The 14,623-nt window shown below is 43.4% G+C and overlaps 1 protein-coding gene across 1 annotated transcript in view; it reads right to left on the bottom strand.

Annotated features, from left to right (window-relative positions):
- Window positions 1-14,403, bottom strand: part of fam83c (family with sequence similarity 83 member C) — a 23,537-nt gene extending 9,134 nt beyond the window's left edge. The window contains exons 1-3 of the mRNA XM_043710868.1: window positions 13,811-14,403; window positions 8,962-9,129; window positions 6,662-6,786 (exon numbers count right to left, since the gene is read on the bottom strand). Coding sequence (XP_043566803.1) covers window positions 6,662-6,786; window positions 8,962-9,129; window positions 13,811-14,311 — 794 coding nt within the window. The 5' untranslated portion in view covers window positions 14,312-14,403. The remainder of the gene's footprint in view (window positions 1-6,661; window positions 6,787-8,961; window positions 9,130-13,810) is intronic.
- Between the last annotated feature and the right edge of the window lie 220 nt (window positions 14,404-14,623).

Here is a 14,623-nt window from a genome sequence, read left to right as displayed (position 1 = left end):
ATGGGCTTGTGGTCAAAGGTGTTTTTCTTGATAAATTTCTCCACGAAGGATAGGTGATACTGAACGGTCCAACTACTCGGAGCGTTCCGCGGCAGCGGGGCCAGGCCCATCCTTCGCAACACCGGGGACAGGTAGAACTTCAGTACGTAGTGACACTTGGTGTTTGCGTACCGGGGATCCACGCACAGCTTGATGCAGCCACACACAAAGGTGGCCATCAGGGTGAGGGTGGCATTGGGTGTATTTTTTCCCCCGTTGCCCAGATCTTTGTACAGCGAGTCCCTTCGGACCCGGTCCATCTTTGACCTCCATATAAACTGGAAGATGGCCCGGGTGACTGCAGCGGCACAGGTTCTGGGAATAGGCTAGACCTGTGCCACGTATAAAATTTATTGATGATAGGTTGCAGGGAGTGTGGGAGGAAAGTGGGGGTGGTGGTGGGGGCGGGGTTTGCAAGAAGGGGTGGCAATAATAGGCGCACCACCTTTCAGTTCCACTGCGCCGAGGGTAACAATGTGAAAGGCACTGACCTCCTGTTCAAATGTGTAGCCAGAAGATATACCATTTAAAACCATACACTGCCCTCTATGAAACTTTCCTGAATAATACTGAAAGAATCGCAGATGCTGTAAATCATAAACAAAAACAGAAGTTGTTGGAAAAGCTCAGCAGGACTGGCAGCATCTGTGAAGAGAAATCAAAGTTAATCAAACGGAGAAAGGGTCACTGAACCCAAAACGTTAATGCTGATTTCTCTTCACTGACCCTGCCAGACCGGCTGAGCTTTTCCAGCAATTTCTGTTTTTGTTTTTGAAACTTTATTGCTACCTACATCTTTTAAAAATGGGTGTCACGAGCCCCAAAGCACATATGAAACACACCTTTAATGTCCTCAATTCACAGAGTCCCTTTAACTGGTAACTGGATCAGTCACTTCTCAATTATTCACTGATGGGACAAAATTTCCTTCACTTATGTTTGCTTCTATTACCATTTGTGGGTTCCCATTGGCAAAAGGATCAGCAATGAGAGGGTGTGGATTGAAGATTATTTGATTAACAAGCAGAGGGTGTGGAGGGGGAAGACAGGAAGTTTTTTTTTGTAATGCATTGAATTGGGAAATGAATTGAGAAATGAATTAGGAATGTACTGTTCAGAAGCAGATTCACTTATTTTATTATTCTATGAAGAATAAGTTCCAAAATGGGATCGGATGAATACTTGAAATGGAGGAAAATGCAGGATTACGTGGGAAACAGGTGGTATATGTGAAAGTAATTTGATTGCTCTTTCAAAATGTCAGCTCGGCACACTGGCATAATGGCTTCTTTCAGTACTGAAACATAGCGTGGTTGGAGATCAATTATTAAAATCAGGTTAAAATGAAATCTAAATCATCCTAGTTCTGTACAAACTGGCATTTACAGTAAAAGGCAGATATAGGAAACCTTACTTTTATTTCCTTCCCAGCTGCATTAGGACTGGTGTATATTTTTAACGCTTTTTTAAAAAAAGTCTCCTGATGTTTAATGTACCTTTTGTTTGGGTGGGTGGTTGGGTTCAGCTGTATGTTTTTCATTAAAGCAAGGTGTGCTGATTGCATCAGGGAGTTGATTGTTTGAGGATTAATGAGTGTGACAGAGGAAAGGAGCCAAGTCAACGTGTGTTATTAAATCCGAATCAACTGAGGGCAGTGACAGTCTCTGTAACCAATCAGATCGCACAATACTGGGCTTAATAACTCTTTCCAGTAAGGGACACAGCATCAGGATGTTAAAGACTCAGTCCCTTACTGCTATATGATAAAGTCAACTTTTCCTCCCTTATTTCCACATGGACTGTGGGTGTCACTAGCAAGGCCTTGAATTGTTGCTAACTTCCTTTGAACTGAGTGGCTTGCTAGGGCATTAATGAACCCAGTTGAGTTTTTAAACAACTATCAATAATCTTATATTCTTGATGCATTAATTGAATTTGAATGCCACTGGCTGGCATAAAGTCACAGAGTTGTCCAGCACGGAAACAGACCCTTTGGTCCAACTCTTCCATGCCGACTGAATATCCTGAGCTGATCTAGTCCCATTTGCCAGCACTTGACCCATATCTCTCTAAATCTTTTCTATATATATACCCAACCAGATGCCTTTTAAATGCTGTAATTGTACCAGCCTCCAGCACTTCCTCTGGCAGCTCATTCCATACACATGCACCACCCTCTGCGTGAAAAGGTTGTCCCTCAGGTCCATTTAAATCTTTCCCCCCTCACCTTAAAGTATGTCATCTAGCTTTGGACTCCCCTCCCCGGGGGAAAAGATCTTGGCTATTTATCCTATCCATGCCCCTCATAATTTTATAAACCTCTATAAGGTCACCCCTCAGCCTCCCACACTCCAGGAAAACAGCCCCAGCCTGTTCTACCTCTCCCTGTAGCTCAAATCCTTCAACCCTGGCAACATCCTTGTAAATCTTTTCTGAACCCTTTCAAGCTTAACATCACTTATAGCAGCTATGGCGAGATTTGAACTCACATCCTCAGATCATTAACTGGAGTACTTCAGGAGTACTCAGCTAAAGATGTTAGCATCGTGCCGCTGTATGGGTAACTGACCCACCTTTACAACATAACCAACAAAAACCTGGTGACCTCAGTATTGACACCTTCACTGGTCCCAGCCTCAGCAATCTATTTGATGGGATTTCTCCCACTCTTTAAAAATGCAAAGTACCTCTGGCAACAACGTTCACTATTTCAAATAATACAGTTCATTTATCCATGACTCATTTAAAAATAAGGATTACCCAAAGACAATACTGCTTTCCTTTTTTTAAAAAAAAGGACTCGTACCTGACTCATCACTTTTGAACAAGCACAACAGGATCTGGTCTTCCCAGGTTTATTTTAAATAATGCCCATCCACAGATTTACATCTTAGCCTGAAGGCTGACACAAAGCTTTACTTTGATGTTTTGTGCTTATCTGTACAGTTCCCATTAAATGTCATGGACACAACAAAGTAACAACGTTTTAAGTAGCAAAGTCTCCATTTGGGAACAGTCTCTTTTTAACAAGATATTAACAGTTACACTTCACGGACAGAATCCCACCCAAATCAGCGGTTAGCAGCTGATTGAAACTGCTTGACTTTGCCTGAAATTAACAGAGCCTTTTAGGTATCTAAGGATGGAGTATGACCTGGCATTGTCCTCCACTTAATGTATTAATTACAAGCAACAACTTAGGCACTGACTCTTACATTGACAATCAATGATCAGTAGTGTTTTACATTAATTGACAGTCTGGATTAGAGGTGCTGGAAAAGCACAGCAGTTCAGGCAGCATCCGAGGAGCAGTAAAATCGACGTTTCGGGCAAAAGCCCTTCATCAGGAATTAATTGACAGTCGCTCCATTATAAATGGCGATTGTAAACAGTGGGGACAGTATTGCTGAAAATTACAATTCACTAAACAAAGTTGATATCAGCTCAGTAATGCATATTCACTGATCTGCTCCTCTTACATAACAGCAAGTAAACCCCACTTCTATAGGTATTTTTTTAACGAGAATACAAAATTCAGAGTGTATTTGCATTTATGTCTGGGTGTTCTGGTTTCCTCCTATGGTCCAAATATGTGCAGAAAAGGTGAATTGGCCATGCTAAATACCCCATAGAGTACAGGGATGTGCAGGTTAGATGGATTAGTCATTGGAAATGTAGGGTTGTAGGGTAGGGGAATGGGTCTGGGTGGGATACTCTTTGGAGGGTCAATGTGGACGTGTTGGGCCAAATGGCCTGTTTCCACACTGTAGGGATTCTATAATTTTTTTTAAAAAGCTCAGAGGTTTTGAAAGACATAAAAATGCCAGTTCTTTAGTGTTTTTTGGTCTAAAAGTGCCCCTCTCAGATTCTCTCCATTCAAATATCCACTGAACTTTGACACTAATCAGCAAATCACAATCAGCAGAATCTAAAATACAATTCAGAGCAGTAATTGTGAATGGTTTCCAGTCCCATTTCACTAACTGAGGTGAAGCACTGAGACCTGGCTGGAACATGTGAAAACAACAGTCTCAACTTAATTTGCTAGCACTGCCATAATATTATGCCCATCCCTATATGGCCTTTTTCACTTCCTTACTACTACACAGTGTAATGCATTCAGTCACCATGACCTCAGGCTAAGGGTGGGGTAAAATGAAGGAAAAACTATTAATTCATTCAGTTAAAAAAAACAAGATTTCCAGCAGCAAAAAAAAAAGCCCAAAAGAATCACAGAATCCTTACGGTGGATAAGTGAGCCACGTGGCCCATCAAATTCACACTGACCCTCTAAAGAACATCCCACCACCCTATCTCTGTAAACTTGCACTTCCCATGGCTAACCCACCTAACCTGCACATGCCTGGACACTATGGGCAATTTAGCATGGCCAATCCACCTAATCTGCACATCTTTGAACTACAAGAGGAAACCTACGGAAACACGGGGAGAATGTGCAAACTCCACACAGACATTCATCCAAGGCTGGACTTGAACCTGGGTAACAGTGCTAACCAGTAGTAAGAAGCCAAGTTGTACCTTCTGACCAATACTCTGTACAAAGTGGGAAATTGTCATCCTGATTAACTCCATCTTTCCCCAAAACCTGATCATGATCAACCAGTAATGTCTAGTCAGTGTATCTACAGCCAATGGGATATATTTTAAATTCAGTAATTTTGTTGATCCAATTACATTTAAAATGAAATAGCCACAGATGTCAATGGAAGCCTAACACACGCTCTCCCTTCCACCTTCTCGGTATCTTTGTTGAGTTCCTTTCTTGGGACAAGGCCAATGTCACTCCTGATACTAATCTATAAAAAGTGGAGTGCAGCCAATTCGGATTTCAGATAGGTCTGATTTGGGAAGGAGGGGAGAGAAACTGTGAAATTGTACTTTTGAAACAGTCTCCTAACACTGAGGCTAAGCTGCAATATTAAAGATAGAGTTTAGGGAACTGAAGTGTCATATTACAACAACCTATATTCACATACACTGGGACCACTGTTATTTGTGAAATACATAAATGATTTGGAGGAAGGTGTAGGTTGCCTCATTAGCAAGTTTGCAGTTAACACTAAGATTGGTGGAGTAGCAGATAGTGAAGGGAACTGTCAGAGAAGACAGCAGAATATAGATAGATTGGAGAGTTGGGCAGAAAAATGGCAGATGGAGTTCAATCTGGACAAACATGAGGTGATGCATTTTGGAAGATGCAATTCAAGAGCAAACTATATAGTAAATGGAAAAGTCCTGGGAAAAATTGATGTATGGGGAGATCTGGGTGTTCAGGTCCATTGTTCCCTGGATGTGGCAACGCAGGTCAATAGAGTGGTCAAGGCAGCATACAGCATGCTTTCCTTCATCGGGCGGGGTATTGAGTACAAGAGTTGGCAGGTAATGTTACAGTTGTGTAAGCCTTTGGTTCAGCCACATTTTGAATAAAGCGTATAGTTCTGGTCGCCACATTACCAAAAGGATGTGGATGTTTTGGAGAGGGTGCAGAAGCGATTCACCAGGATGCAGACCATTGCTGAATCAACTGAAAACAGACAGGTGGGGTAGTTTAGTTTAAGATTATCTTCAGCATGGACTGGTTGGACCAAAGGCTCTGTTTCTGTGCTGTATGACTCTATGTCACAACAGGGTTGGGGGATGGGGGTTGGGGTAAGGGCATGGGAGAAGATGCCCAAGCCCTGAAATTGTTGAACTCAATATTGAGTCCTGAAGGCTGCAGGGTCTCCAAGTGGAAAACAAGGTGCTGTCCTTCCAGCTTGCACCGAGTTTCGCTGGAGCACTGCAGAAAACACGACACAGAGATCTCAGCCAGGGAACAGGGTGGGGTGTTAAAGTGGCAGGCAACTGAAAGCTCAGGGTCTTTTTTGCAAACAGAACGTAGTGTGTGTTTCGCTGACCACATTGCGAGGAGCAAATACAGTGGAGTAGATTGTGTGAAGTGCAGGTATAGCACTGCTTCACCTTGGGTAGTGAGGAATGTATGGGCATGTATTGTATAAGTAGGTGTAAGGGGGGGGGGAGGTACTGGGAAAGGAGGAGGTGTGGACCAGGGTGTCCTGGAGAGAACAATCCCTGCAGAAGGCTGACAAGGGAGGGGAGGGGAATGTGTGTCTGGTGGTGGCATCCCGTCGGAGGTGGCAGAAATGGCGGCTTATGATTCTCTGGATGTGGATGCTGGGGGAATGAAAGTGAGGAACCCGTCACTGTTATGGGAGGGAAGAGAAAGGGCAAGGGCAGAAACGAGGGAAATGAGTTGAACATGGCTGAGGGTCCTGTGAAGCACGATGGTAGGTGGAGGTAAAAAATTGGACATTTCTGAAACCCCCCTTCCGGAAGGTGGCATCATTGTAACAGATGTAACAGAGATGGATTATCTGGGAGAATGTAATAGAGTCTTTACGAGGAGGAAATTTGGATAAGCTGATTCCTCTGAAGAATAGAAGGTGGAAGTCTGGCTAAGAGAGTACTGATCATTTCAATACTTGGAGAAATTAAAGGCATGAGTACATGTTAAAATGACAGCAGTTAGGAAGAAAGCATGGGAAGATTGATAAGGCAATAATTTGAAATATTCAGTGTAAATCATGTGCTCTTTATTTACCTGTATGAACCTGCCACCACTTGTTCCAGGTCAATTATCATGAACTTTTCCAGGACTTGGCCACTAAACTTTTTCCCAGACTTTGTACAGTATGTGTCTCCCACCACGCTCCTGATCCGCATGTTCTGGAAGAGGAAAATATACTGTATGAGTATTTGGGAGAGAGGTTAATCAAGCTGTAAAACTCAGCCTCTGGTGCTCCACTTGAACTTCAAACAACAATTGACTTTGTAATTGCCTGGTACGGAGTGAAACCAACTCTACACCATTGTTAGAGAATGAAGAAACCCACTAAGATGGGTCTGGGTCTGGTAGACATCCAAAGATTTTTATAATCGCACCAAGTTTCCTGAAAAATATTTACTAGTTAAGACAGTGTTTCTATTTGTTCAATATCACAATCTAATTTTAGTCCAGCCAAAGAGTACTGATGGATTTCCTGATCAGCCACTGGAGTGGCTAATGTTAAATGCCCACACCACACTGAAGGGCATCAGATACCAGTCCTCCAGAGAGTGGCAATTTCCTCAGTACTCTCATTACTTTCTCTGCCACAAATCACCTTTCACAGATCTGTACTGATTAGACTAGACTATTAGACTTTTTACAGTGTGGAAACAGGCCCTTCGGCCCAACAAGTCCACACCGACCCGCCGAAGCGTAACCCACCCATACCCCGACATTTACCCCTTACCTAACACTACGGGCAATTTAGCATGGCCAATTCACCTGACCTGCACATCTTTGGACTGTGGGAGGAAACCGGAGCACCCGGAGGAAACCCACGCAGACACGGGGAGAACGTGCAAACTCCACACAGTCAGTCGCCTGAGGCGGGAATTGAACCCGGGTCTCTGGCGCTGCGAGGCAGCAGTGCTAACCACTGTGCCACCGTGCCGCCCACTGTGCCACCGTGCCGCCCACTATGATCTCACTGTTGGTATTTCCAATGCAAGATGCATTCTCCTGATGTATCACAACCCTGGGCATTAGAATACCTTTTACTGTCATGTGTATTCGAGTACAGAAGTACAGGAGGCGAGTGAAAAGTTTTAGAATGTTGCCTCTTTTGGTGCCATCTTAGGTACAAAGGATCCAGTTACAGATCTTAAATACAAAAGACATAACTAAAAAGATAGACCAGGGGTGGGGAACCTGCAGCCTAAGGCCGCATGAAGCCTTCTCGGCCATTGTGTGTGGCCTTTTGAATGAATCCAAATTTTGCAGAACAAATCTTTTATTTTTTATTAATTTTTTTCATCCTTTATTATTTTTATTTTAATCTTAAAATGAATGTATTTAAAATAGCAGAGAGTAAAAGAAAATTCAACTAAATAATCCTCACAGACTGACTGCCACAATTAAAAAATTGGTAAGTCATAAGGGCTATTGGTAAGTCTTGGATGTGGTCTTATTAGATTACAATGTGGCCTTCCAACATGAAGAGGTTCCCCACCTCTGGGAGAGACGTTAGTCAGATAAACAAGTTACAAATAAATATTACCATTGTAGTAGCTCAGCGCAGGGGCTTCCACACGTCGTCTGACCACCCACGCCAGGCCCTAGTCCAACAACCATCCCCAAGCCTCCAGTCCACTCCACACCAACTCTCAGCTACTCAGAGGTAAGTTTTCTTAGGGATTCACTCCCCCCCCCGCACCGCATTCAGTCTCCGCTCGGGGACTCATTCCCCTCCCCCTGCCCTGGCCTTCACTCCGGGACTCACTCCCCTCTGCTCCCCCCAGCGCCAGCCTCTGCTCCAGAATTTGCCTGACTCTGCCGCCATCTTGCCAAAGAAGCCATGCCTCCATTTCTATCTAATGATGTAATCAGGATAAAATTCTGGATTGGTTATGGCAAGACAGGAGACCTTGCAAACCACTTGCTGGCTCTCTCCAAGAACAACTCTCCTAGTCCATTTCCAATCCCATTGCCCTGCCTTCTCCCACAGTCCTCTTCATTACATAACAGAACAGGCTGAAGGGATTGAATAGCTTCCTGGTTTTCTTGCTTTCATCGGAACAGAGTAAAAAGGAAGAGTAGGCCATTCAGCTCCTTGAGCCTGCTCTATCTATCAGGATTAGTTTAACCTGACGTCATGTTTAACACAACATCACCGAGCAGCCATTGACAACAGTCCTCTTGCATTGGGAATTTTGGTATAATATTGAACAAAGATTCTGCAGCAACTTATGATGTGCCTTGAGACAATAGGTGTCTACCACAAACGAAGCCTGCCGTTTTAGAAAAGAATCACCATTTCCTGTTGACACAAGATTGGATAAGCAAGAAACACTTACAGTCACGTGATCCTTTTGAATGTCAAGCTCATCACACATTAGCATAAAGTGTTCCAGGTTAGTTTCGTCCAGAAGTAGGTAGACGGGGACTCCTCGCTTCGCAGAAGCTTCCAACAAATCACAAAATATGTCAACATCAGTGAACAGATCCATCATAATCGCAATGAGCTGCAAAGAAAAGAGGGCATGAACAATTAAGAAACACCAATTCCATTCTTATACATCCTTCCTACTTTTTCAAAAGGACTTGTTGAAAACACAGTAGAAACAAACACTATAGCACGTGAAGGTGGCTCCAACAGTAATTTTTGAACAGTTTCAAACCTTCTCCCTGGATTTAAAACAGCAGAAGGAGCACCAGGAGATAATTAGCCTGAATGAAAGCAACTGCATGGAACAGTGAAAAAGCAGCAATTAATTTAAATTGCTCGAGATGACAGATGGCAAAACATCTTAAAATCTGATCAGTGAATTTTATATTTGAGGCAGATCAGATCATAGATTGTCACAACCCAGAAACTGACCATCAGTCCTTTCCTTCATCTCAGCTCCTTTATTCCATTGCTTCCCATACCCCATTATATCCCTCTTTGCCAAGCAATTACCTAATTCCCACAATAAAGATATAGAGACATTGATTCAGCAACACTCTGTGACAGACTATTCCACATCCAACCATTCTCCGACTAAGCTTTTTTTTATTTAAAAATAACTTTCCATTTAATACTTTTTGTGACTATTTCTCTATCTTTTCCTTTCAGCTGTGTCTGCTGCTGAAACCATCAGTTATGCCTGTGGCCAGTTCATGGAGCATTCAAATTATCTTCCATTGTTCACTCCATAAACGATCATTTATCTAAATCCTTAAAACCAATACCCAATCATTCACTCATCCTCTTCTGGCTCCTCAATACCTCAAATTTAAAATGTTAATCCTTTTATTATTTTAGCCAAAGTGATGACATGATCTATGAGCTCCTTCTCCCTATCCCTCACATACTTCAGCCTTTAAACCTATTAAACTCTTGGTTCTTCTGACTGTGCTCCATCGTGTTGACCTTGCTCATACGTGACCCACCAATGGCTGCCATACTTCAGTCAATCCTAACGCTTTGGAAGTCTGTCCCAAAATCTCATTAACTCATCTTTATCAAGATCCTACCCAATTCTCCCCCCCTTCCCCTCCTAATTTTTCTCTTCATTCAGGTTTCCAATTTATTCATTCACAAGTGTCACCACTGTCCAGTTAAATGGGGCATCGTTAGCAATCAAGCGAGCACTTCCTCAATCTGAGCCAAATTATGGAGAGGATCACCCCAATGCCACTTCTGTCCCTACGCATTTCCCACAGCAGTTAATGTGGCATATCACCACAGGAAATTACATCAACAACCCAAAACAACCTAAACACAAATAGAAAGCAGGTTATAACACCAGAGGCTTACTGATGTTACCGAATATGGTGACAAAACGTCTGAAAACAAACCTTCCAGCTCAGTGAGCAAACTTACATCCGCATCCACAATCTGGGACCTGGCTAATATTGTCATCCGATGCTCAACGAGGGCCAGCTCTTTGGCCGCTGACTTCACCACACAGTTTTCAGCAACTACTGCCGCCTGTGCATTTTAATTTACTCGCCCTGCCCAATGTCACACCAAATAACACAGATGAACAAATGAACAATGAGCCAATACCCATCACTTTGAAAAAAATCAGCCAGAGTTCACAGGAATTCAAACCTGAGGCTAGACGTACATTTTATTTCAAGCAAATATATTGTAGAAAAATGTGCCTGCAGAGATGTACCTTTAAAAGCTATTGTAAAGTAATCAGGAAGTTTCCGGAGGGGATGAATTCGCAGAACAGTTGGTCTGGGAATCCATATGTGCTGAATTTTGTTCACAAAATGTACAATTGCTGCATCTGTAAAGTCAGGGCCCAATACTAAACCTTAGTTCCTTGGAGCTGGTAAACTGTAGAGAACTTGGTTAACGAAGGGAGGAGAAGATTCTGATCTCTGGTCTGTTCCCAAGATGCACAGCAAGATCCCTAGAGAATCGTGAACTTGATGAGAAATGCTCTTTGGTCGATCTGATACTTTCTGGTTTTCCAATGGAAAGAAACCATGTGTTGCAGACAGGCACATTCCAGGGTCTAGGAACAGTCTAAAGCTTGTGAAAGCTGCTGCGAAGGTGCACTGGGGAAAGGCCACTGTCAATGATAGTACACTGAGAGGCTGGTTCCTCTTAAATAGCTCTTGGGCTGAATACTTGTCACTGAATGGATATAGCAAGCATCACATGTACAGCAATTGGATTGAAGCATATAAGAATGCAACTTGTTCAATGGAGAAAAGTTGTGTTTTATTTCATCTTCTTCAAAGTCCCATTTGTAACATACTTAGACAGTTTATGAACAAGGTATACTTTTACAAAAACTGAAGTAAGGGAGGGATCCCTCGGCGGTGAAATAACCATCAGGATCCCCTTTTTGTCTCAGAATCCTCCAAGATTTGCCTCATTAGCCAAAGTAATTTGCTCCAGAACTGGGACATCTGATCCTTTGACCTTTTTACAGTCATGTCGGACCATCTGCACGTCCTGTTATACGATTCAGAGAGGTCAGGACACACGTCAAAAACGGACAGGAGTGAAAGGGCAACCTCTAACAGCCGCCAACAGGTGGCAGTGATGTTTCTGTTGTCCATTGTTGATACCCAGGTTCAAGGTGCCTTCACCTGCTGAGGTTGGAGATGTTCCTGAGGTCAGGAAAAATGGGCCTGGCCTCCTTGACATGGAATGTCACTGGAAGTGGCTGAATAAATCACTCCATTCAAGGGAAATTATGTTTGGGCAACAACTTGCTGACATTCCATGAAAGAATTTTTTTTAAAAAAGCAAAAAATTGGAACCAGTAAAACCACACAGGCCGTATTTTAATGTTTTTTGCTGAAAGGCATTTTTTGACAAATGCCTCGAAGTACATTACTAACTGTTTTAAAGTGGACTTTGGATAATGTACAAAAATTCTGTTTCTTAATTGAGTACTTTGCACTCTTACATATCTCAATCCAATTGCGAAATTGTAACATGAACTAATTGTGACATTAAGTATGTGCATAAGTATAAGCCTGAACACACACATCAGCCGGTTTTGTAACACTTTTTACCCGACTGTTAGAATACTGAATGGACTCACAAACTCTTAACATTCGCCTGTGCCTGTGTTTTTTGTTTTTGCCGCTGTTTACGTATTATTTACTTATCTATGCAACTTAATGCTGTGATCTGCCTGTGTTGCTCGCAAGACAAAGCTTTTCACTGTGCCTCAGTACACGTGACAATAAATTCAATTCATTCATTCAGTCATTCAACACAAACAAACAACCAAAGAGTTCTAAACGTTACTGGCGCTTGGTAGACAGGTAATATGTTTAACATAATACAAATATACATATAGGCAATCTATATACATTTACATTCTTCAGTTAATCTTCATTTAGGTAGCATGAGGTGCTTATAGCGCCATGTATTCTGTTTAACCAATTCAACTGCAATGCACATTTCTGGGCTGCTGCATTCAGGGTGAACTATAAAATGGATTGATAATATATGAATTAAACATAATTCGAAATAAGAGTGAAAAAGACCAGGTTGGGAAGCTGGGCAATTGGATTGCGAGGGACCAATGGGAGCGAAAACTCAGCAACAAGTTGATGTTCCGACTGCGAAGCAGATCCTGGGATGTCATTTCACTTAATAAACAAAAAATAAACACCTCAAACAGGAAGCTCAGATGTTTGTAAAGGACTCAAATGAAACGCTAAATGAAACAAGAAGGATGTCTCCGTACATCTCTGAGAAGGACTGGAGTAGATGCATGGCTATTTGTACAAATATGTGAACAGGAATAGGCCGCTCAGCCCTTCCAACCCTGCTTCACCATTCAATAAAATCACAGCTAAAGAGATTTTAATCTCAATTTTACATTCCCGAGAATCCTCTTGGTCATCAACAATCTAAAATCAACCTCTGCCTTAAATATGCCTAGATTTTGCAATCCACTGTCTCTGGAGGAAGGAAGCAGCTTATTCTGCTGTGATGACTCTTTTGTTTATTCTGTCCATTTTGACAATCACGTCACCTGACGAAACAGCTGCTCTTGAAAGCTTGTAATTTTAAACAACTCCCTGTCGGACTATAACCTGGTGTTGTGTGATTTCTGACCATGTTGATTGCGGTGGAACATCACACTAAACCCTGAGCTCATTCTGTGCCCATGTTCGATCTTAGGACCCATCCATGATGGTTGAGGCACTTCAGTTACACAAACAGTTTGGAAAGAATTAGTCTCTGCAAATGCTGAAGGAAGGTTTACCAGAAATGGTCAAAATCCTAATGTTGATAGAGCAAAAGCAACTGTTTCCAGGGAGAGGGTTCAACAGCAACCAGAGGGCAGTGAGTGAAGAACCATAGTGGACAGGAGTGTGTTTTTGGTGAAAAGCGAGGTGGAAGAAAATCCAAAACTAAACTTCCCAAAGGACAGTGGATAAATACTTGCTAACGAATGCAGGGTTAGGGAGAAAGAGTAGGGGAGTAGGATCAATGGGTCTTACAAGGGGCTGGGGGAAATGGGCTTCATGCTAAAGGTAATATCTGCTACTTCCTTTCAGTTGTAACACTTGAAAGTGCACAACATCAGGTTATGGTCCAACAGGGAATACAGAGCTTGCATTTCTAATTAAACCTGTTGGACTGTAACCTGGTGGTGTGTGAATTTTAACTTTGTCTACCCCAGTCCAACACTGACCCCTCCACATCTTGGGGAAAGTAGACAATGCACCTACCGACTTGGCTTTGCTGAGCAGCTGCCGGATGGTGTCCTTGATACTGTGGGTCTTGTCTCTTTGGAAGATGACCTGGGTATCCGAGGGCAGACAGACATTGCCGTGGCCTCTGGACCAGCCCAGGTCCAGGACAGGAGCCTCGGAGTCGGACTGCATGGGGAAGTAGGTGCCCGAGGCCAGCTCCGACTGCGTATCCCCGGCTTCCCAGTCACTACAGCCGGCCTCGGCCAGCCTGGCCACTCCGGCCCTCTGGCTGATGTAGGCGATCTCCTGCTCGGAGAGGAAGCTCAGTTCCTTCTCGCTCGCCAGTGCCCGGCGGTAAGCGGCGGGCCCGGACTCCAGCAGCGCGTCTGTAGCCAGCCTGGCCACCTCGCTGTGACTGAGCTCCAAGCCGGAGCTCTGTCGATAGGAACTCTTCACCTCCAGCAACCTCTGAGCCAGCTTCCCCAGGGGCTTGCGGGAACTGCCTTTGGGCAGTAGGTTCCCATTCACATTCATCATCTTGGTCAAACTCTCCTTGTCTCTGGCCACTCCACCTCAGTGCTGGAGCAGGGAACTATGTCTCTCTCTCTCCCCACTCCCTGCAACAAGTACTGAATAATACAGCTCATTCCCTAGAGGCTGAAACTGATCCTCAGCCACACCTCCCACCTGTTCACCTGCCGACCAACCGGATCTGAACACAACCATCCAAAATTCCTCCCAGGGTAACCCGAAATCTTCCTTTCAGTCCCGGGAATAAAGCAAACAGAGTTTGTTGGAGAAACTCAGCAACAGAGAAAACAAGAGCCCAGTGACCCTTCTTCAGAGCAA

This window comes from Chiloscyllium plagiosum, chromosome 20, assembly GCF_004010195.1.
Source record: "Chiloscyllium plagiosum isolate BGI_BamShark_2017 chromosome 20, ASM401019v2, whole genome shotgun sequence".
Taxonomy (NCBI): domain Eukaryota; kingdom Metazoa; phylum Chordata; class Chondrichthyes; order Orectolobiformes; family Hemiscylliidae; genus Chiloscyllium; species Chiloscyllium plagiosum.
The sequence above is the reverse complement of the archived record's forward strand: the minus strand, read 5'-3'. Positions and strand labels throughout refer to the sequence as shown.